At 38.0% G+C, this 22,168-nt stretch overlaps 1 protein-coding gene across 2 annotated transcripts in view; it reads right to left on the bottom strand.

Annotated features, from left to right (window-relative positions):
• The window catches only part of TAF4B (TATA-box binding protein associated factor 4b), a 157,040-nt gene that overhangs the window by 46,789 nt on the left and 88,083 nt on the right, over nt 1-22,168 (bottom strand). For both annotated transcript variants that reach the window (XM_030926197.1, XM_010380747.2), the window contains exons 12-13: nt 17,025-17,150; nt 8,999-9,055 (exon numbers count right to left, since the gene is read on the bottom strand). In XM_030926197.1, the coding sequence (XP_030782057.1) occupies nt 8,999-9,055; nt 17,025-17,150 (183 nt within the window). The remainder of the gene's footprint in view (nt 1-8,998; nt 9,056-17,024; nt 17,151-22,168) is intronic.

Genomic DNA, 22,168 nt, shown 5'->3' with positions numbered 1-22,168 from the left:
TGTGTTTTATTTTGGTTATTGTCATTTTCCGTTCCTAAATTTCCATTTTATAACTTTATTCTTTATATTTTCTAGCCCTTTGCTAGGAGTTTCTACTTTTCCAATCATTTCAAGAGTGTTTATAATTTGCTTCTTGGAACATTTTTATAGTAGTTTAAGTGTTTGTCAGATAATTCCAACATCTATGTTATCTTGGGGCTGGTACCTGTTGATTGTCTCTTCCTATGGGAGTTGAGATATTCTTGGTTCTTCCTGTCAAGTGATTTTGCATTGTATCCTGAATATTTTGAATACAGTTGTCCCTTGGTATACATGGAGGACTGATTCCAGGATGCCGAAGTACACCAAAATCCATGTATATTCAGTTGTCAGTTGGCCCTGCAGAACTTATGTATATGAAAAGTCAGCCCCTCCACATACATGGGTTTCGCATCCTGCAAATAGTGTATTTTCCATCCACAAGTGGTTGAAAAAAATCCACATAAGTGGACCTGTACACTTCAAACCTATGTCAACTGTATTATGTTATGAAGCTCTGGGTATTCTAGATATCCTTTGGAGAATGTTAATACCTTTGTTTTAGCATGTAATCAACACAGGTTCAAGCCACAGGTTCCAATATGACTTCTGTGGTCTGTGGCTACAACGTCAGCTCAGTTTTCAAAGCTTTCACAATGTTATCTGGATCTGCCCTGTGCATCTCCCAGTGGTCAATCTGGGATCTGGTGGTGGTTTGTTGGTCCAGTTCTTAAAGGCTTTGGTAGGCTCATTAGAATAAGATCTACATATGGCAAATGTGTAGTTCAGGAGTACGTCTAGGAGTTTAACACAATACATGGGGTTGCTTTCCTGAGCTCCTCCCTCTCTGTCATCTTCCCAGTAATTTCGGGTTCCCTGGAGCCCCTCCTGGCCAGAAAGCTGGGGATTCAGCCCACTTTCCCACCCACTTCTGTGACTGTATCCAGGTCTAGAATCAAGCAGTAGGAAGAATGGGGGTAAGGGATGGAGGGTGGCAACCTCACTACCAGTTCAAATAGTATTTTGAATTCTTATCTTCTTCCCCAATCTGTTTACTATTTAATTTTCAATGTCCTCAAATAGCTGCTCCATGCATTCTGTCCAGATTTTATAGTTGTATTCAGTGGGAGAGAAAATATGAAGTGTTTTTACTCCATCTTAACTGGAACTCTTTAAAGATAGTTTAGCCAGAATTCTGACAATTGGTTTCTGTTACATTACATACCAACTAGCCTTTGTTTAATAAAATGTAAGCTTGCTTGCTCACCAACACCAGCAACAGACACCTTGTTCCAAAGAGACCAAACAGGTTTGGGAGGTTCTCTTTTAAGAATATGCTCACTATTTCCTTTACAGGTAATGAAAAAGGCAGAAGCCTTCATTTCTCTTTTCACAGTCTCTATGATAGGAAGTAGAAGTCTCTAAAATTCAAGATAGTGCCCTAGAAGGCAACTAAGCAACAGTAATTGAAGATTATTTTATTTCTGGTGTTAAGTACTCATCTCTTCATTTATAAGTACAACTCATGGTAGTACAGCCTTTAATCAAGACGCAAAAAACATTAAGAAATTACTTTGAAGATCACACAAGTTCTCAGAGGTAAAGTTCAATAGAGGTACTTCTTGATGCTAAGCACATAATTTTCAAGAACAAAAGGAAAATTAAAAACTATTGAAAACAGAAACCAAAAGATTAAGCAGAATCAGAGGCCCTAGCTGAAGAATGAATAAACCAAGTTTCATATCAGCTGACAGGATGGACAGGAACAGGGACACATTTCACAGGAAGAACCAAATTTATCTAGATAGTTATGACATAGACAATATGGGAAATCAAAAAATGTGTTTCTTTCTCTGCTTAAGGAAAGTGTTAGTAGCAATGAAAATAATCACACCACCGAATAGGAATGTATGAAAAAATCTAAACAAATAAGAGAAACAAAGTATATTACACCAGGTTTTGAACTCAGGATACAAAGAACTAAGAATAATGTCTTGCTTAGATTTCACAATGAAAGTTAAGTACACACAGAGGTAACAATAAAACCCTAACACCAAACAGTGGAAATGTTTTAAATAGTAAAACTTTAAATTGAATTAGATACACTTTGGAAAATTTCATGGATCCAACTCTAAAATTCTTAACAATGCTTATAATTACATCTGAATCAATACTTGAAAGAACAAGTTTACCAGGAAATGTAAGGTTAAATGCTAAAATAAACAAAACAAACAGGAAAAAACAAACAAACAAACAAACTCCTAAACATTAACAGCTGAATCTTAAGTCAAGGGAACCAAAAAGCAAATTGCAAATTTTTAAAAAATCACCATTCCACCTTATCTTAACTTCAAGGATACCACAACCGAAATACAAGATCTTTTTTAAGCCCTCAAAGACAATTATTAGCAGTCATTCCACCAAATCAAACAGTTTAGAATCTTTTTTTTTTTTTCCTCCCAACCACTAAGGCTGGTTATTACAATGCACTGTCCAGAACATCTGAGATTCCTGGAATTTGATATGTAAACTCTGGTGCCTTGTTGGTCAACACTACTCATTCATCCCTACCTTCCTGAAAAAAAGTGGTATATTCCTCATAATCTCAACTAGCCACCTTCTCTCTTTAACTTAAACCAATAACATTTGATTTATAAATTATGTAAAATATTAATGTGCTACAGTTATTCTATATTACAAAAAAATTTTTTTCAGTTGTCACCCTTACACTCTTTTTTCTTCTCATTTTCTTTTCAGTCCTCTGGAAAGAAAGAAGTAACATATTCATGGTCTATCTCAAACTTAAGTCTAAGAGCTCAATGACATCTACCTTAAATGTTCCTACAGTTAATGTTTATAAGCTACTGTTTTTTTCTTTTATGCCTCGCCTTCCCCTAAATTATGACAATCTTGTAATATAAGCAGAGCAGGAGTTGTTAAATTCATTTTAAATACAAGGAAACAGAGGTAAGTTCAAAGAATTAAAGTAACTTTCCCCAAAACAAGCTCTCAATAATGGCAGGCTGAATCTAGAATCCAAGATACTTTACTTACAGTTCAATGCTATATTTTTTTAAATAGGCATCTTTCTACTAAGAGAGTAATAAGTCTCTCAAAACACACAGATGCTACACATCAAAATAAAGTATGCATGCAATCTTCTTATGAATCTCTGATATTTTCTTTTCCATTTAAGGTATACCAGTAAAGAAATACTACCATTAAAGTTATCTTGTAAAAATATCCATGAAGGAAACCTAGTGAGGCTTTCATGGTTCCAAGAGAACCTAATGAATGATAATTGGATGATAAATGAACTATGACAGTTCAAGAGGCCAAATCTCAGATTCCCAAATCACAGTATTTTGACCATTTAGTTAGTAGGAAAATAGAAGTGACAAATTTTAAAGCCCCCCTTCTTTCTTATCCCAGATCAATGGTTCTCAGTGAGATCTGCAGAGCAGCAGCAGCAATAGCAGCAACATCTGGTAATTTATTGGAAATCCCATTTTCAGGTCCTACCCTAGACCTACTACAGTATTATAAACTCTTGTTGTGGGACCTAGCAATCTGTATTTTAACAAGCTCTCCAGATAATTTTACGCATGTCAACGTTTGAGAACCACTGTCCTACACTATCAGTGCTGTGAAACCTTTCAATCTTTTTCTCTGCTGTCATACACAAGTTCTTTATAACTTGTCATTTTAAGAATGTCATCCTCTTGCTGTATTAATTTGACTGCTAGAATGTACTTTTTATGACAAGTTTCATTTGTCACTGTCTAGTACTCTATGAGTTCTGGCCATGTAGAACTTGCATGAAGTTTAAATACAAACTGATATAATTTAATAGTGTGCCTATCACCTTCCATTGACTTCATATATTTTCAAATTTCATTTTAAAAATATACTGTGCTGTTCTCATACCTAAATATTTTCTAATCAGTAATGAGCCTTATGATTCAGTATTTTATTTATTGTACAATGTCTTACGACAAATTGTACCAACAGTTTTTATAACCTATATTTTCTATAAACAAAAATCCCAAAAACTTTAGGATACAAGGCTTCTAATCTGGTCTACATTTTAGTCATTTATTCTTTTTCTCAGTTCCTACAGGTTGCATTGTGAAGCAAATATACCATTAGGTCTTGATTTCCTTTTTCTCCCTCACCATCCGATAACATCAAAGTGGAATGTCAGGAATTGGTAAAAAGAAAGTAAATGAATTCTTTGTCTCACTCTGCACAGATGCATTGAACTCACATTTCCCAAAGGAGAAAGAAGAAATTCAAAAGGAAATAAGGGTCACAAAATATACAACAATCAAATCAAAATGTTTGAACTGCAAAGTCAGACAAATAGCTCTACAAAATTCTGGATGATGTGCTAAGAAAAGAAAATAGTGAGGGCTATATTTTAATCTAGGACACATAACACACATATCATACAAGTTTGCAGCTGCATTAAATAAAAATATGCCTGCTTGTCTGAAGTTAGAGTTCAGCAATTAGTAATCCATGTATTAAAAAAAAAATTCAGCAGGGCACAGTCGCTCACACCTGTAATCCCAGAACTTATGGAGGCTGAGGCAGAAGGAAACCTAGTGAGGCTTTCATGGTTCCAAGAGAACCTAATGAATGATAAATGGATGATAAATGAACTATGGCAGTTCAAGAGGCCAAATCTTCAGGTCACAAGATCGAGATCAGCCTAGACAACACTGGGAGACCCCGACTCTCCAAAAAATTTAAAAAATTAGCCAGGTGTGGTGGCATGTGCCTGTGGTCTCAACCACTTGGTAGGCTGAGGTAGGAGGAGTGCTTGAGCCCGGGAGGTCAAAGCTGCAGTGAGCTCAGATTGCGTCACTGCACTCCAGCCTGGGTGACAGAGTGAGACTCTTCTCAAAAACAAAAACAAAAAAAACCCAACTAAAAAAACTTTCACAAAGAGATGGCAAAATGGAAGAATGCCAGTACTTATATTTTAGGAAAAGTATCTAGAAAAATCATAAAAATTTCAGAATTTGAAAGGGCTAGTATAGAAAATATGAAGTTATAATAGCGAGAAAAAGAGAAAGGATGCTTATGTTTTTTCAGGTAACAGAGAAAGGGAAAGAAGACAGTCTCTAAGTTGAAAATAAAACGTTTGAATTACAGGAATATCCACAGACATGTCAGTTGGTTTTCAAATAGACAGAAAACCTGTCAGGTCAATAGGAACACCATGCAGCAGGAACTTCTTCAATGGAATAAGACTGGGGTGGAAGCCAACCCAAAGGCAGTCTGTTTTTAAGTGCCAAATGAGAATGACAAAATCAGAAGAAGTCGATAGGAAGAATGAAAAGAAATTATTTGATACTTTTTAAAAACCTGTCCAGTTTAACACAATTTGTCCTTACATCTGGAATGCAAAGATGAAGAGCCTCCAAAACTTTACTAGAGGAAAGAAAAACTACAGGAGAAATGATCCAGGTGCAGTGGCTCATGCCTGCAATCCCAGCACTTTGGGAGGCTGAGGCAGCAGGATCAGAGGTCGGGAGTTCAAAACCAGCCTGACCAACATGGAGAAATCCCATCTCTACTAAAAATACAAAATTAGTCAGGCGTGGTGGCACATGCCCGTAATCTCAGCTACTCGGGAGGCTGAGGCAGGAGAATCTCTTGAACCCGGGAGGCAGAGGTTGCAGTGAGCCGAGATCGTGCCCTTGCACTCCAGCCTGGGCAACAAGAGTGAAATTCCGTCTCACAAATAAAAAGAAAAAAAAAATTCTATTTACTGTTTTCTGAGACAGTCTCACTCTGTCACCCAGGCTGGAGTCAATTCCGTGGCACCATGTCGGCTCACTGCAACCTCTGCCACCCAGATTCAAGCGATTCTTATGTCTCAGACTCCCAAGTAACTGGGATTACAGGTGTGTGCCACCAAGTCCAGCTAATTTTTCATATTTTTAGTAAAGACAGGGTTTCACCATGTTGCCCAGGCTGGTCTCGAACTCCTAAGCTCAGGTGATCCGCCCACGTCAGCCTCCCAAAGTGATAGGATTACAGGTGTAAGTCACTACACATGGCTTAAGAATTCCAGTCAGTTGAAAGCAAATATGGATAAGATTATGAATGAAGGGGATTCAGATTGTGATTTAATATTTATATGAGAAATATCATTGCTGAAACATTTCTCAGCATAAAGAAAGCCTACAGCTTCTGTAAACAGTTCTTCGAAGTTCTACGTTTATAAGATAGCCAGTAATCTTTTTTCTATGACAAGCCTGGTAGGTAGGTTTGAAAGGGAAAACAAATCAGTTCTAAATCGAGCAAGCATAAGGCAGCTGTGCTAAAAAAAAAAAAAAAAAAAAAATCATGAGTGAACAAAGAAAACTTCTCAGACAGCCAAATACCAAAAATTCATACACAAAAGCATCATAGTTTATACCAGCATGATAGTGATTAATGCATCCTAAATGCTAACCTCACAAATTACCATACAAGCAAGCAATCCAACTCTCTATTAAGATATGGTCAGCCGGGCACGGTGCCTCACTCCTGTAATTCCAGCCCTTTGGGAGGCTGAGGCGGGTAGATCACCTGAGGTCAGGAGTTTCAGACCAGCCTGGCCAACATGGTGAAACCTCATCTCTACTAAAAATACAAAAATTAGCTGGATGCAGCGGTACATGCCTCTAATCCCAGCTACTCGGGAGGCTGAGGCCAGAGAATCACTTGAACCTGGGAGGCAGAGGCTGCCCTGAGCTGAGATCGTGCCACTGTACTCCAGCCTGGGCGACAAAGCAAGACTCCATCTCATAAAAAAAAAAAAAAAAAAAAAGTCAATATTTATGCAATCAAACAAAATACACTATCACTGTGTATTTGATTCTGAACTAGAGCCCCTTAGAACACTCAAGTTATTAAGAACTCGAGGGGGGCAGAAGGATGACAAAAATGACAATATTTGACTTTCACCAAACATTTGCAATACAGAGTGGCTATGTTCTTGGAAAGGGGCCAATGTATTTGATTCCTTTTTTTGATCAAAGAAGATTTATGACAGGAAGCAACTAGAAAACTTTCAAAATATTTTGGAAAGAAGTTAGATTGAGTTCCTTTAATCTTGCTTGGAAAAAGAAATAAATGGAGGTGCAAAGGAAGAGAAAAACACAGGTTTGCTACCACCTGTTCTCATTAAGAGAGGCATTTTTTTGGTACATTTCCTCTCACAGTTTTCTTTGAAAAATGTTGTCCACCTATTCATCCCTTAGGGAATTATTAAACAACATACTAAAATAAAATGCAAACAAAAACAAAACCATCCCATACAAAGTTGAAGGAAAAATTAATCTAAGATTCAGATGCTTATGAAGGTTTACGAAGGAGGGACAGACAGGGTAAGGTTAAAAGGGTAAGCTTTCTGTTGCATATTTTCCAAAAAGGGAATGCAATTAGAAGATAAGCATCTAGTCAGTCCTTAATTAAAACAAGGTGGGATACCCATGATTCACAGCAACGTTAGGTTGCCCATCCCTAATATCTGCATGCCAGGTTTGCTTAAAGAGAATTATCGGTACAGTTCTCATACTAATATTTTTAGATATATTTTCCACTGGAAAGACATCAGTATGAGGAATAGTTTCTTGCTGAAAATAAAATGTTTCTCCTTTCAACTTTTTAAAGCCTTCTCCCTTTCCAGCGTTCCCTGTCCCAATCCTGAAATGCCTCCACCCAGAGTTCAAGTATTTTCCTTCTCTCTGTTAATGAAAACACACCACAATGATTATAAGAATCTTACTAGATTTCCACTTGTTTTGCCTCAATTCCTACATCAATCCAAACAATAAGGGCCTTTAAAACATTCATAAATAACCTGCTGCTGCTGGCACCTAGGAGCCAACTGCAGCAATGTTAAGCAACAACAAATTTCATAGTTCAAGAGGCACAGTTAAGGGAAAAGGTTGCTCAGAAAATCACTCTTATTTAGCACAAAGATCCTTAAAAATTGCATGAAATCAGTGAAGTAACTATAGAAACCAATTTCTTCAGCTCCATATCACACGTCTCACACCTCAATTGTCTTTATTATCGTCTGCTGTCAGATCCTTAATCAGAAATGTGAACAGGCTTGATGATTTATTCAGGAGGGAAAAGAATCTGTAGGTCAAGTGAAAAATTTCACACACACACCCATACACACACCGCATCTTCAACCTTAGGTACTTTCATTTCATTCTGTTCTCAGCAGCTCTGGGGGCAACTCCAGTGAGATCCAATATTAAGGCTCAATTAAAATAAGCTCCAATTAGTGGAGCTTTTTTCTCTGGGGCTAGAAAAGTCAGGAAATGGATATTGGGAAATGTAAAAAGTCAGCTACTGAGAGGAGGCTGCAGACATAAATGAACTTATTTGTTGATTTCTACAGTTGCTATGCAGAGGCCTCTGGGAGTAAAAGCTTAACCAGTCTAAGCTATAAACTAAAACCCCTGCAGCTAAACATGAACTGTGTGAAACAAGGGCTCCATTCCAGAACAGAAAACTGCTGGGCCTAGAAAATTAAAAGCCAGAGGCATTTTCCATTTAAAACTAAATCCCAGTACCGCCTCCCAGCCAAAGAATTATAAGCAGTATCAGATTTACAAAACGAACAATTACCCTGGAAAAATGTAGCCTATTGTACAATCCCAGATGCTAAATCTCAAAAGTTTCTTTTTTTAAAAATCTCACATTATATTCCTCCAAGTATACTGCTGTAGTTTACAAAGACCCATTTCGAGACAGGCCTAAGCCTTGAAAATAAATTTTAAAAAGAGAGCACATAACTCACTGACCTCATTTGAGGTACTGCCCTTGCCTTTAGCAGTTCCTGTCCTTCCCCAAGGCTTCTGCAAATGGTATGCAACAGCAAAATAAACCCTGACCTAATTGCCAGGAGAGAGCTGCCAACCTTCCCTCAAACACAAAGACAAGCATGGTAACTTGAAAGTCCTACCTCTTTGGCTTTCTGCTTTAATCTCAGCTGTTCTGGATCTTCTTTATTAGAACGACTCTATCAAAGGAAAAGAAAATTTTAATAGAAATTACTAGTATCTAAACACCAAAGTTGCCATTAAATATTTAATAAACGACAATTTTCTCTAGTGATTGAATATCTTAGCTCCAGGGGAAATGCCTCAATCCAGTCTAGCTGCACTCCCACCCTGGTTTCCCCCGCCCCCTCATCATCTGGGCTGGCTGCTGCAGTTCTAGCCTGGAGGAAGCTTATACTGAAAATGATGCTAACAATGTCAGTCAGGTCCAGTTGAGGCATGACGTTTTTCCTGTAGGAACACTGAAAACTAAAAAATTGGTGGTACAGATGAAAGAAAAGAAAAAAAGAATAATTGTTGGTTTAAATGAATAAAAACAATCAATACTGGCTGATCTTCAGGTGAAGCCATTTGGGAAAACACAGGGTATTTCAAGGACTACTAAAATCAAGAATCTGACTAACCTTGAATGAAATCTCTCTTTAAAGGTATAATTTCTAAAACTGTAAGTAGAAAACACATCTCAGTATTTTAATTAAAATATCTTATCATCTTTGGGTCTTCCATAGCACTTAATAGAATGCTGTGCACCATGTTCAATAATTGTTTACTGGATGTCACTTTCCATAGTACAGGACTGGCATAAGAAGAGAGGTGCTTTCTATATATTAAGCTATGATGGAACAAAGGGTAAGGAACTTTATTTCTGACACCATGAACATCAGTCCACTGGAAAACATGTTTGGGATATGTATATTCTTTCTTCTCATCATGACAAAGTTATTTAACTGCTTATAAATCTGAATATTTGTCCTATAAAATGCAACCTTAGCTAACTAAGCTATTAACTAGATAGTTAACTAAATAAAAGCTAAAAGTATTTTCATATTTACTAAGAGCTAGTCTTTAAATTTGAGTGCCTACTAATTTCAAAAATCTTAAATATCTACACAAAATTCAACCCAAAGCTGGTAAAATTTTTCTTCATTTTAGTTCCCAATCTACTAAAATTTCATTTGAAGCCAACGACAAACCCTTTTATTATTCTAGTTATAGTATCACCAGAGAATGAGTCTGTGTATACATGTATTTATATTAAAATATGCATTATGTATATACATATATGTGGGTGTGTATATAATATTTTGCCCCAATATAAAATGGGCACATTTCGGTATCAAGCCTTTGTCAGTCATCCAATATTTATACTGGTCATCCGTAGTACAGATTCTACTCTGTGTGCCACTGTTCTAGCCCTTGGAGACAGATGACAAAGTAACTGTAGTAACTCAAGTAACTTACATTTTAAGAAGAGAAAAATAAATAACTTTATAAAAATGAAACACATTTATGATATGCAAAATATTAGTGATGGGTAAAAATACAAAACAAATAATTGCTGACACTGTTAAGTGCTGTAAAGGAAATTAAATAGGCCAGAGGCAGTGGCTCACATCTGTAATCCCAGTACTTTGGGAGGCCAAGGTGGGAGAACTGTTTGAGCTCAAGTTCAAGACCAGCCTGTGTAATGCAGCAAGACCCCATTTCTACTAAAAATTAAAAAAATTAGCCAGGCATAGTGACTCGTGCCTACAGTTCCAGCTACTCAGCAGGCTGAGGTGGGTGGGTAGACTGCTTGAGCCTGGGAGATCAAGGCCTGCAGAGAGCTATTGTCATGCCACTGCACTCCAGCCTGGGCAACTGAATGAGACTTTGTTTCAAAATAAAATAAATTTAATTTGGGCATGGTGGCATGCATCTGTAGTTCCAGCTACTTGGGAGGCTGAGACCCAAGAATCGTTTGAACCCAGGAGGCAGAGGTTGCAGTAAGCTGAGATGGGGCCATTGCACTCCAGCCTGGGATAACAGAGCGAGACCCTATCTCCCAAAAAAAAAAAGATAATAATAATAACAATTTAAAAATAAAATATATATAATTTAAAAATCAAATTAAAAACAAAAATAAAGAAAATAGAATAATGTGATAGAAAGAGAAGTGTGGTGTGTACTTCTCTAGCTAGGATGGTAAGGAAGACATCTATGAGAAGTGATATTTGAGTAGAGATCTAAATGACAAAAAAGATGTAGTCATGCAAAGATCTGGAGGAAAACATTCCAAGCAGAAGGGACAGTAATTGCTAAAGCCTTAAAATGGGAACATATTCGAGGAAAGAAAGATGGCCTATGTGGTTGAAGCAGAAAAAAGTTGAAAGAGAAAGACTGGAGATCATGTGTTGCCTTGTAGGCCATGATAAGGAATTGGGGTTTAATTCTAGCTATAAAAACAATCCACTGGGCTGGGCACGGTAGCTCACGCCTGTAATCCCAGCACTTTGGGAGGCTGAGGCGGGCAGATCACCAAAGGTCAGGAGTTCGAGACCACCCTGGCCAACATGGTGAAACCCCATCTCTACTAAAAATACAAAAAGTAGCCAGGCATGGTGGCGGGTGCCTGTAATCCCAGCTACTTGGGAAGCTGAGGCAGGAGAAATGCTTGAACTCAGGAGGCGGAGGTAGGAGTGAGCCAAGACCACGCCATTGCACTCTAGCCTGGGCAACAACAGCAAAACTCCGTCTTGAAAACAACAACAACAACAAAAATCCACTGGCATGTTAGGAGCACAGGGGTGAGATGCCACTGATGTAACACTTTAAAAAAAAAAAAAAAAAAGGCTCTAGCCACTCTGTAGAGGATGCACTGTAGGGATCCAAGATTGAACGCAAAGGCACACAGAGCAATTTGTAGACTGCCCTAAAACAACTGTTGTGAAGAAGAGACTGACCGGAAAGATAAGGGCAGCGTGGACTAGCATCAAAGCACAGAAGATAATAAATGGTTGCATTCGAAACATATCTTTGCAGGTAAAACTGATCAGATTTGTTGACAGGATGGATGTTGGTGACGAAGTAAAGAGAGGAATCAAGGATGACTCCTGGGATTTTGGCCCAAGCATCTTGGAGGATGGTAACTGTAACTTTCTAAGAGTGTAGAGATCTAAGAAAAAGCAGATTTAGGGGAAGAGAACTCAATGGTCAGTTCAAGATACCTAGTTAGAAGTCTAATATCCTAAGTTGGGCACAAGTTTGGCACATTCAAGGAACAGAAAGGTCAGTGTGCCTGGAGCAGAGTAGGTGACAAGGCAAGCTCAGAGAGGTAGGTGGGTGCCAAATAACATAAGGCCTTTTAAAATTTGGTAGGAAGTTTACATTTTAAGTGCAACAGGAAGCCACTGAAAGCTTTTAAGCAAAAGAGACACACATGATTTGTTATAAAAACATTCTGACCATAGTAGGAGAAATAGAAGAATGGATTGTAGAAGGAAAAGGTTACTTAGAAGATAGTATAAAAGTCCAAGTGAAAGATGAATTAGACTAGAGTAATGACAATAGTGATGAAGAAAAGTTGGATACATTTTAGAAATAAGATAGGAGGTGGTTTGGATGTGGGGAGAGAGGAGACACAGAATGGAGTTAAAGATGATGCCTATGTTTTTCAGCTTGAACGTCTGGGAAGACGGTGGTGTCATTTATTGAGTCAAGAAAATCTATAAAAGTAAAAGGTATTTGGGGGGAGGAATAACAGGAGCTGTTTTGGACATATCAATTTTGAAATAACTATTGGCCAATGAAGTCATGTCAAGTAGGGAGTTAATGGTATGAGTCCAGATTTTCGTAATGCACGCTGAAATGGAGATACAGACTTAAGAGGGAATGAAGACAGAGAAGGTGGCATAGGATTGAAAGCTACTAAATCCAACATTTAGACGTCTGGTAAAGAAGGAAAAGCCAAAGGAGATAAAGAGCAAGTATAATACATTATTATAGTCAATAATAACTAAACTAGTATTTAATAGTTTATGACCTTGTTTACAACACAGTAAGTGGAAATAAAATACCAATAAACCACCTCATTACAATGACTAAGTGCTTACTTATAACACTTGAAGGCTCAAGAAAGAGCATCTTTCTGTCCCATCTTCCTGCTCTTCCCAGTGCAGTGGGTGTCAATGTGGGGACTGAGTGTGTGGGACAGCAGGAAGCAGCACAGTGACAAGGCTGTGGTGCCCCATATCCTTACGGGGAGCTGGGGCATGTGAAGGTATAGGCCAGTGGTGAAGAATACAAGGTGATGAGGGAGTAGAGGTTTCATCAAGGAATGGGTCTGTGAGCGTGGTGGCCAATTACACAGACAATGAAATGGGGTGGGGAATTTAGTAGTAGCAGACAGAGGAGTCAGCCAGCATGGCTAGTTGAGAGATTAGTTACATCGATTAAACAACTGATAGAGGACATAAGTTAAATATATCAAGGATAATGGGAGCCAAGTTTCTCAAGACTGGAGAATGTGTTTACAAACAGGGAGAGAATAAGGGTAGAAAGAACTGTGAGGCACTGGATTGGAGTTGCAGGTATCCATATGAACTCACAGTTTTATAATATATACATAGATATAGAAATAGTTACAGATGGACATTTGTGTGTATATATGTGTGTACATATACACATACCATATATACATTTCCTAGATCTGTCCACTGAGAAGGGCCTACATGTAATGACACCCTTTTAGCAATGAGTATACTATATGACCTAAGGTTGGTTTCTGAATGTCATCCTCAACTGAAAAGAAGGCAGGCTTCTTAGAGAAATGGCTGATTTCAGGGCTAAAGCATGAAAACTATAAGCTGGGCCTGGAGTGCCTTGTGCCTGAAAGTGAGGACATGCTCAGTGAGTGATGGATGGAGGGACAGAAGATGGATGACTAAGGGACAGAAGGGCCAGCTGGAAGGGTCTCCCACTCAGGGGCAATTTGAGCAACAAAATAAATGACAGGAATGAATTACAACCTATTAAGACAAAGAGAAATCATGAACCCATACTAATATGAATAAAGAAAGAAAGCTCCTCCACATGGTAGGGTGCTAATAAAAGGAGGAGAGTTGATGGGAATAAAGATTTGACATTTTGCAACCATGACAGAGGTAGCTGATTTAGGCAGACATCACAACAGACGCTATGGTTAACAAATGGAGCTTTGATGAGGAACTGGATATTGGCATGATCTTAGAATGCCTTCCTATGAAAAACTAATTGATTACAAAGGGAAAAATGAGGCTGGGCAATATAGTGAGATTCTATCTCTAAAAAACTAAAAAATTTATCCAGGTGTGATGGCATGTGCCTGTAGTCCCAACTACTTGGGGGGCTAAGATGGGAGGGCTGTTTAAGCCCGAAAGGTCAAGGCTGCAGTGGGCAGTGATCACACCACTGCACTCTAGTCTGGGCAACAAAGCAAGACCCTGTCTCAAAAAAACAAAAATAAAAAACAAGAAGTGTGGGAGACGGCAAGTTTAAAATGGAGAGAACTAGTAGGTACCAATACGACCCTTTTGATATGATCAGCTGAGAAGAGTGTAGCATTTCTGTGCATTCCTGCCAAGCATGCTTGACCTAAGTCAAATCATAAGGAAATATCAGATGAGCCCTGGTTGAAGGTCATCCTACAGAAGGTTAGGCTTATACTATTGACAACTGTCAAGGGCATAAAAGAGAAAGACTGAGAAACCCTAAAAGAATCTGAAACGAGATGACAACTATATGAAAAACAAATTCCTGAATGGGAAAACGGACCATGAAAGAGAGACATGGTTGAGCCAGCTAGTGAAATCAGAATGGGTGCTGTGCATTAGATGAGTGTTACATATGAAAATGTTGAGGAGTGGGGGTACATGATGTCTGAAGACTACTTTCAAAAAAGTTAAGAAAAGAAAAATGGCTGGGCACAGTGTCTCATGCCTGTAATCCCAGCACCTTGGGAGGCTGAGGCAGGAGGACTGCTTGAGTCTAGGAATTTGAGACCAGCTTGAGCACTGTAGGGAGATCCCGTCTCTACAAAAAAATCAAACTTTAGCCAGGCGTGGTGGTGTGTGCCTGTAGTCCCAGCTACTTAAGAAGCTGAGGTGGGAGGATTGCTTGAGCCTGAGAGGTGAAGGCTGCAGCAAGCCACTGTACTCCAGCCTAGTGACAGAGTGAGACTCTGTCTCAAAAAGAAAAAGAAAAAAAGAAACGAAAAGGAAAGAGAAAGAGGAAAGAAAGGTAGGAGGGGAGAGGAAGAAAGAAAGGGAGGAAGAGAGAAAGTGGGGAAGGAAAGAAGAGAGGGAGAGGATTAATGATTATGTGTATAGAAAGGGTAATGAAAAGGGTAGAGATAAGGCCGGACGCCGTGGCTCATTCCTGTTATCTCAGCACTTTAGGAGGCTGAGCCGGGTGGATCAAGCTCAGGAGTTGGAGACCACCCTGGGCAACATGCTGAAACTCTACTAATATACAAAAAAATTTGCTGGGCATAGTGGTGAGCGCCTATAGTCCCAGCTACTCAGAAGGCTAAGATAGGAGAATTGCTGGAGGCTGGGAGGCAAAGGTTGCAGTGAGCTGAGATCGTGCCACTGTACTTTAGCTTGACCTACAGAGTTAGACTGTCTCAAAAAACAAAAAATAAAACAAAAACGGTAGAGATGAAGCAAATGCAGTAAAATGTTAAAATTGGGGGAATCTGGAAAAGGGGGCTGAGAGTACTTTGTACAGTTTTGGCAAGATTTTCTGTATTAAATAATTTCAAAATAAATCAGTTTTTTTTTTTTTTTTGGTTTTATTTATTTATTTATTTATTTATTTATTTATTTATTTATTTATTTATTGGAGATGGAGTCTTGCTCTGTCACCAGGCTGTAGTGTAGCGGTGCAATCTCAGCTCACTGCAATCTCCGCCTTCCGGGGTTCAAGCGATTCCCCTGCCTCAGCCTCCGGAGTAGCTGAGGCATGCACCACCACACCCGGCTAATATTTGTATTTTTAGTAGAGATGGGGTTTCACCATGTTGGCCAGGATGGTCTCAATCTCCTGACCTCGTGATCTACCCACCTCAGCCTCCCAAAGTGCTGGGATTACAGACATGAGACACTGTGCCCAGTCTCAAAATAAATTAGTTTTTAAAAAAGCAATTGCTATGTGATTAGGAACAAATACTCTAAAGAGGGAAGCTATCAGCAACACTAGAAATTAAAACAAATGTGTTTAAAACAAAAATTAAGACTCCAGTGCTCAGCCTTTAAGATTTCTCAAAATGGCCCCACGCCTATGAAGAAATGTGGAGCTTCAAAATGGAAACTGTAGTGGAATTAGCTTTTATCTCATCTGACACTAATAGCCCAGGTAAACGTTTAAATAAGGGAGAATGGAAATAAACAGCCTCGGCCAGGTGGTGGCTCACGCCTGTAATCCCAGCACTTTGGGAGGCCAAGGAAGGCGGATCACCCGAGGTCAGGAGCTCCAAGACCAACCTGGCCAACATGGTGAAACCCTGTCTCTACTAAAACACACACACACACACACACACACAAAATTAGCCAGGCATGGTTGTAGGTACCTGTAGTCCTAGCTACTCAGGAGGTTGAGGCAGAGAACTGCTTAAACCCAGGAGGCAGAGGTTGCAGTAAGCCGAGATCATGCCACTGCATTTCAGCCTGGGTGACAGCATAAGACTCTGTCTCCAAAAATAAAATAAAATAAATAAGCCTCACCATTCTTTTACTCTATTTCCACCCAGCCTGTATTTTGTTCCAAATTACTAATTTTACCCATAACCTTCCTGTCTACTTTCCAAATTTTCCTCTCTCAACTTCAACTTGGCATGTATCAAATTGGATTCCTAAAGAGACCCTGAAATTTTACAAAACATTTCAGCTGAGGTTGAGGATAGGGAGAGCAACAGGAAATGTGAGAAGACAAAAGATTATGATTCATTAAACTAAATGAACTGAAAGCCACCACACCATCCTGGCTGTGAGACATCCTATTAGTAATTTCATTTTAGGAAATCCTCTGGAGAAATCTAAAGGCCTAATAAAACCAAGACAGTCAACCAATGATAAAGCCACCTCTGACCACACTGCCAGGCCACGTTCACTCATAAATCACACTGGCTCTTACCTTGGCTGCCTTAAGTAACATTTCTCTTTCTTCTAAATCCTTTCTCTGCTTCTCCAATTGATCCAGCTTTTCAAGAAATTTGAGCTGTGACCTGGTATCACTACACAGGATGTAATTTTCACTTGCCTGGGAAAAAAAAAAAACAAAACAGAAAGTCTTATAATGATCGTGGGCCGCACATTCTACATTAGGTACTGCATAAACCCGCTAAAGACAGGAATACCAACATAAATAGGAAGCTAAACTTTCAGAAGGTAATGATTTTGTTTCTATTAAGCAAACATCCCCCCATACCCACTCCACCAGAAAAGAAACTTTAATCATCCTTAAAATTTGAGGCCGGGCGCGGTGGCTCAAGCCTGTAATCCCAGCACTTTGGGAGGCCGAGACGGGCGGATCACGAGGTCAGGAGATCGAGACCATCCTAGCGAACACGGTGAAACCCCGTCTCTACTAAAAAAAAACAAAAACCTAGCCGGGCGAGGTGGCGGGCGCCTGTAGTCCCAGCTACTCGGGAGGCTGAGGCAGGAGAATGGCGTGAACCCGGGAGGCGGAGCTTGCAGTGAGCTGAGATCTGGCCACTGCACTCCAGCCTGGGCGACAGAGCGAGACTCCGTCTCAAAAAAAAAAAAAAAAAAATTTAAGAGGTGATTAACCAGTTATGTTTCAAAGAACTTTGCTAGTAAACATCATTGCAGGGTGCAGGGGGAGGAATTAAGCCAAGCAGATCCTTCCAACAATAGGAAGTAGAAACTAAAGAGTGTTCCATTCACCAGTAACCTAAATCTTTTTAGATTATTATCTACCTCAGCAGAAATTAATATAAGTAATTAAATCTTAGTTTTGTGAAAGACAAAAAGCAAGAAACAATCACCTCACTGAAAAATACACCAAAGATGAAAGTTATCACCTTGGTTACCATGGTTAGATTGGTTTAACCTTGACAACCGAATATAACTTCTATCAAAATACAACCCAAGTTAAGATGGCAAACATTAAAATCTTGAAATGCTATCTTGAGGATTACTCAGAGGTGTGAATTTGGACAGAAGCTGTGGTCAAAGAAATTTAGTATACAATTTATAAATGAGAGCCATAACAAACGTATAAATTGTCTTAACTGTTCCATAAAATGATAAAATACAAATTGCTCAATTTATTCTGTGGGTGTAAAACAGTGCTTTCCCACCTAAATATTTTCTAATTTTCTTCACCTATATAGCTGCCTCTTTCTCCTCTATGAGTGTGTATAGCAAGAGTGGGGGATGGGGTTAGGGGAGGTGATGGGACAGGGAGAACTTTCTAATCAATGTTTAAGACATCTTGCTATCTACTCATCTCAATAATTCGGATATTCAAGAGAAACTGTATAGTAGAAAAATCGAAGGTCTTTAAACAACAGTCAGTGCCTGGCCTGGAAATCATGAGTACCACACCACTCCTATCTTTGTTTTATCCCCCTGCTTATGGCTGATTCAATTAACTGGGACTGAGGGATTTCATATGCCCAAGATTCTTTTTAAATTAAATTTTTATTGTTGGTATTTAACTAGATCAAAAGAGTATTACATAGTTTAAGGAACAAGGATATATTAGTGCTACTTATTTTACTTCATGTTTAATACAAAAAGAATTCTCAACTGTTTTTAAAGTTAAATAACACAAGATAGAATATGGAATACATTATAAGCTAACCATAGAGGTTAAATATAATAACCAGTGGTTTCTTAAATACTTAATCTTTACCATTTTTGTGTTTGGACACTCTGGAAATAGTTTAATGATGGGATTTAATTTAAAAGGGACAGCAAATACTAAATTAAAAAGGGGCACAGACTTTTTAAATTTTAGACCAATCATATTCCCATGCTAAGATTCCTTCCTCTCTCTCTCCCAACTCATATACAACGACCTCTGACATTCGCATCCTTTTCTCTTCCATATCACAATGAGTGCCTTCCCTATTCATATTAAGTGCCTTCCCTATTCACATTAAGTCTATAAACAAATGAGTGCCTTCCCTATTCATATTAAGTCTATAACCTTATTTAAACAACAGTAACCCCAATCTTATGTTGCTTCCTGTATACCTACCTGACCTAACTGAAGACTTCATGCACCAACAGAGTAGGGCTTTACAATGTTAAGGCCACTGCATATTAAATGGTTTAGCCATGAAAATGTAATGACCCAGACCAAATGATATCGGCACCATCAAATGAATCCCATCTAAAGCAACCAGTATATACCTTTCAACTGGAAAACCCTGAATGAAGCTTCTCCATGGCCATAGGCACACAGGCGACTATAATATATCTTCAGTGGGAAAACACTTGGTACCCAGATCAAAAGCTCTGTACTACAAGTCACTTTCTACTTATTTACTTAGATCTCAGTTTATGACTAATGATTAATTAAAGAATTATAGCAAACCAGGTGAAAGATTATCAAAAGTAAATGGATGTTCCAGAGTGGAAAGAGATGGGGGGGATTTCACTTTTTTAATAACAGTAACTCACTTTTATAAAATCTATGGGGTAGAATTTCCTACACTGTACAGATAAAAATAAATCCTATCAGGGATGAACTGAAATACAAGGACAGGGATAAAGCTGGGACATAAAGATTATTACAAACAAAGATTAAAAAATAAGGGTTATTTCAAACTGAATCCAAATATTACCAAATGATAATTATTTTGACTTAAATGGGCTGATAATCTTTTGTTATTTTCTATATATGCAAAGGTAGACGGTGGCATTAGCTGTATTAACGAATGAGTGTAGGAAAAGGAAAGCTCAGGAAAATCAGTCAGAACAGGTAGTATACAAGACAGCAGGTTAAGGAGGTGTCAGCTTTAAGCTAACTTAGTGAGGTCTTCCAGGTGGGGGAGATACTATTCATTTTGCCTACTGCAACTAAATGTTTGGAAATATGCTACTGATATACAACAAAAGAATTCCAGCTGAAAGCTGTACACAACAGAGCTTTGTATGCCATTCAATAAATATTACTTTAAACAATTCTATTCCATTGAAAATTATACTTATTATGTTTTATATAGAAACTGCCTACTATAAATCAAGATGTACTCATGTGGCCAGGCATGGTGACTCACCCTTGTAATCCCAACACTTTGGGAGGCCAAGGCGGGTGGATTGCTTGAGGCCAGGAGTTTGAGACCAGCCTGGCCAACATGGCGAAACCCCACCCCTACTGAAAAAGGTATTCATGTATCTCTGAAACAGCAGTGTGATTAAGGCAGAAGTAGGGAGAATACAAGTTTGAAAAACTGTAAGATAGTTTAAAAAGTTAAAGTAGTAAGTCAAAAATATGTGTATAATTTTCCCACATCACAAAATTAAAGCTAAGCTGATAACAATCCAAACTAGATTGTAGATTTAGGATGTTAATTGTAATCTCTATGGTAATGGCTAAGAAGATATCTAAATACATCCAAAACGAAATGAGAAGGGGATCAAGATGGAACAAAACAAAAACAATCAATTAAACATAAGAAGCAGAGGAAGTGAGGAACACAAAACTTATAAGGCATACAGAAAACAAACAGCAAAATAGAAGTTATTTCTTATCAGTAATTACATTTTAAGTGTAAATGGATTAAGCTCTTCAAGGAGACTAGCAGAATGAATTTTAAAAAATGATCAAACTATATGCTGTCTACAGTTCAGTTGAAACCGTATCAATACGTTGAAAGTGAAAGGATGGAAAAAGATATTCCATGCAAGTAACAAAAGAAATATCTGACAGTATAGACTTTAAGTACAAAACTGTGAAAAGAGACAAAGAAATTATTATATATTGACAAAAAGGTCAATTCATCAAGAAGATACACACATCAAACCAGAGTTCTCAAATATACGAAGCAAACAAACATTGACAGAATTTTGTTTTAAAAACAGTTCCACAGCATGGGCAACATAATGAGCCTCCGTTTCAAAAAAAAAAAAAATTAGTTGGGATGGTGGCACATGCCTGTTAGTCTTAGCTACTGGAGAAGCTGAGGTGGGAGGGTGGCTTGAGCCCAGGAGTTCGAGGTTGCAATGACCTATGATTGCACCACTGCACTCCAGCCTGGGTGACAGAGTGAGACCCTGTCTCAAAAACAAAAAGAAAAAAAGAGTTCCACAATAGTTGAAGATTTTAATACCACACTTTCAATAATGAATAGAACATCCAGATGGATGGTCAATAAGGAAACAGAGGACTTAACATCATAAACCAACTATATCTATCAGACATCTATGAAACAAAAGCAGAATACACATTCTTCTCAAGTGCACATGAAACATTCTCCAGGATACAATGTATGTTAAGTCATAAAACAAGCCTCAATAAATTTTAAATGAATGATTCATACCAAGTATCTTCTCTAACCACAACTGAATGCAGCTAGAAACCAACAACAAAAGGAAAACTGGAAAATTCCCAGATATTTGGACATTAAACAACATACTCTTAAACAGTCACAAAGCATCAATAAATCTCAAAAGAAATGAGAAAATATTTAAAGATAAGTGAAAACGACAACACAACATAACAAAACTTATGGAATGCAGTGAAAGCAGTACTCAGAGGGAAATGTATAGCACTAAATGCCTACATTATAAAAGAAAGATCTCAAATAAAAGACCTAACTTTACATCTTATGAAACTAAAAAAAAAAGGAGCAAACTAAGCCTGAAGCTTAGAAAGAACAAAATAATATAAAAACTAGAGTGGAGATAAATGAAATTGAAAACAGATAAACAAAAGAGAAAATTAATAAAACCACAAGTTGCTTCTTTGAAAAGCTCAACAAAATCAACACACCATTCGCTTTACTAGCAAAGAAGAAAAAGAGAGAAGATGCAAATAACAAAAATCAGTAATGTAAGGGAGATCATTACCATTGACCTTACAGAAATAAAAGGTTACAAGAGAGTATTATAAACAGTCCCATGCCAACAAATTAGATAACCTAGGCGAAATGAAAAAATTCCTAGAAACACAAAATTAATCTTTATTTTTGTGTGTTTCTAGGAATTATAAAATACTGATATTGTTTTGTTTTTGTCATAGCTTTTTATCCTGTTGATCACATATTCCTAAGTCAGTCCAGCAAATTTTCACAAAGATTTATG

The sequence above is a fragment of the Rhinopithecus roxellana genome, chromosome 21, assembly GCF_007565055.1.
Source record: "Rhinopithecus roxellana isolate Shanxi Qingling chromosome 21, ASM756505v1, whole genome shotgun sequence".
NCBI classification, from domain to species: Eukaryota; Metazoa; Chordata; class Mammalia; order Primates; family Cercopithecidae; genus Rhinopithecus; species Rhinopithecus roxellana.
The sequence above is the reverse complement of the archived record's forward strand: the minus strand, read 5'-3'. Positions and strand labels throughout refer to the sequence as shown.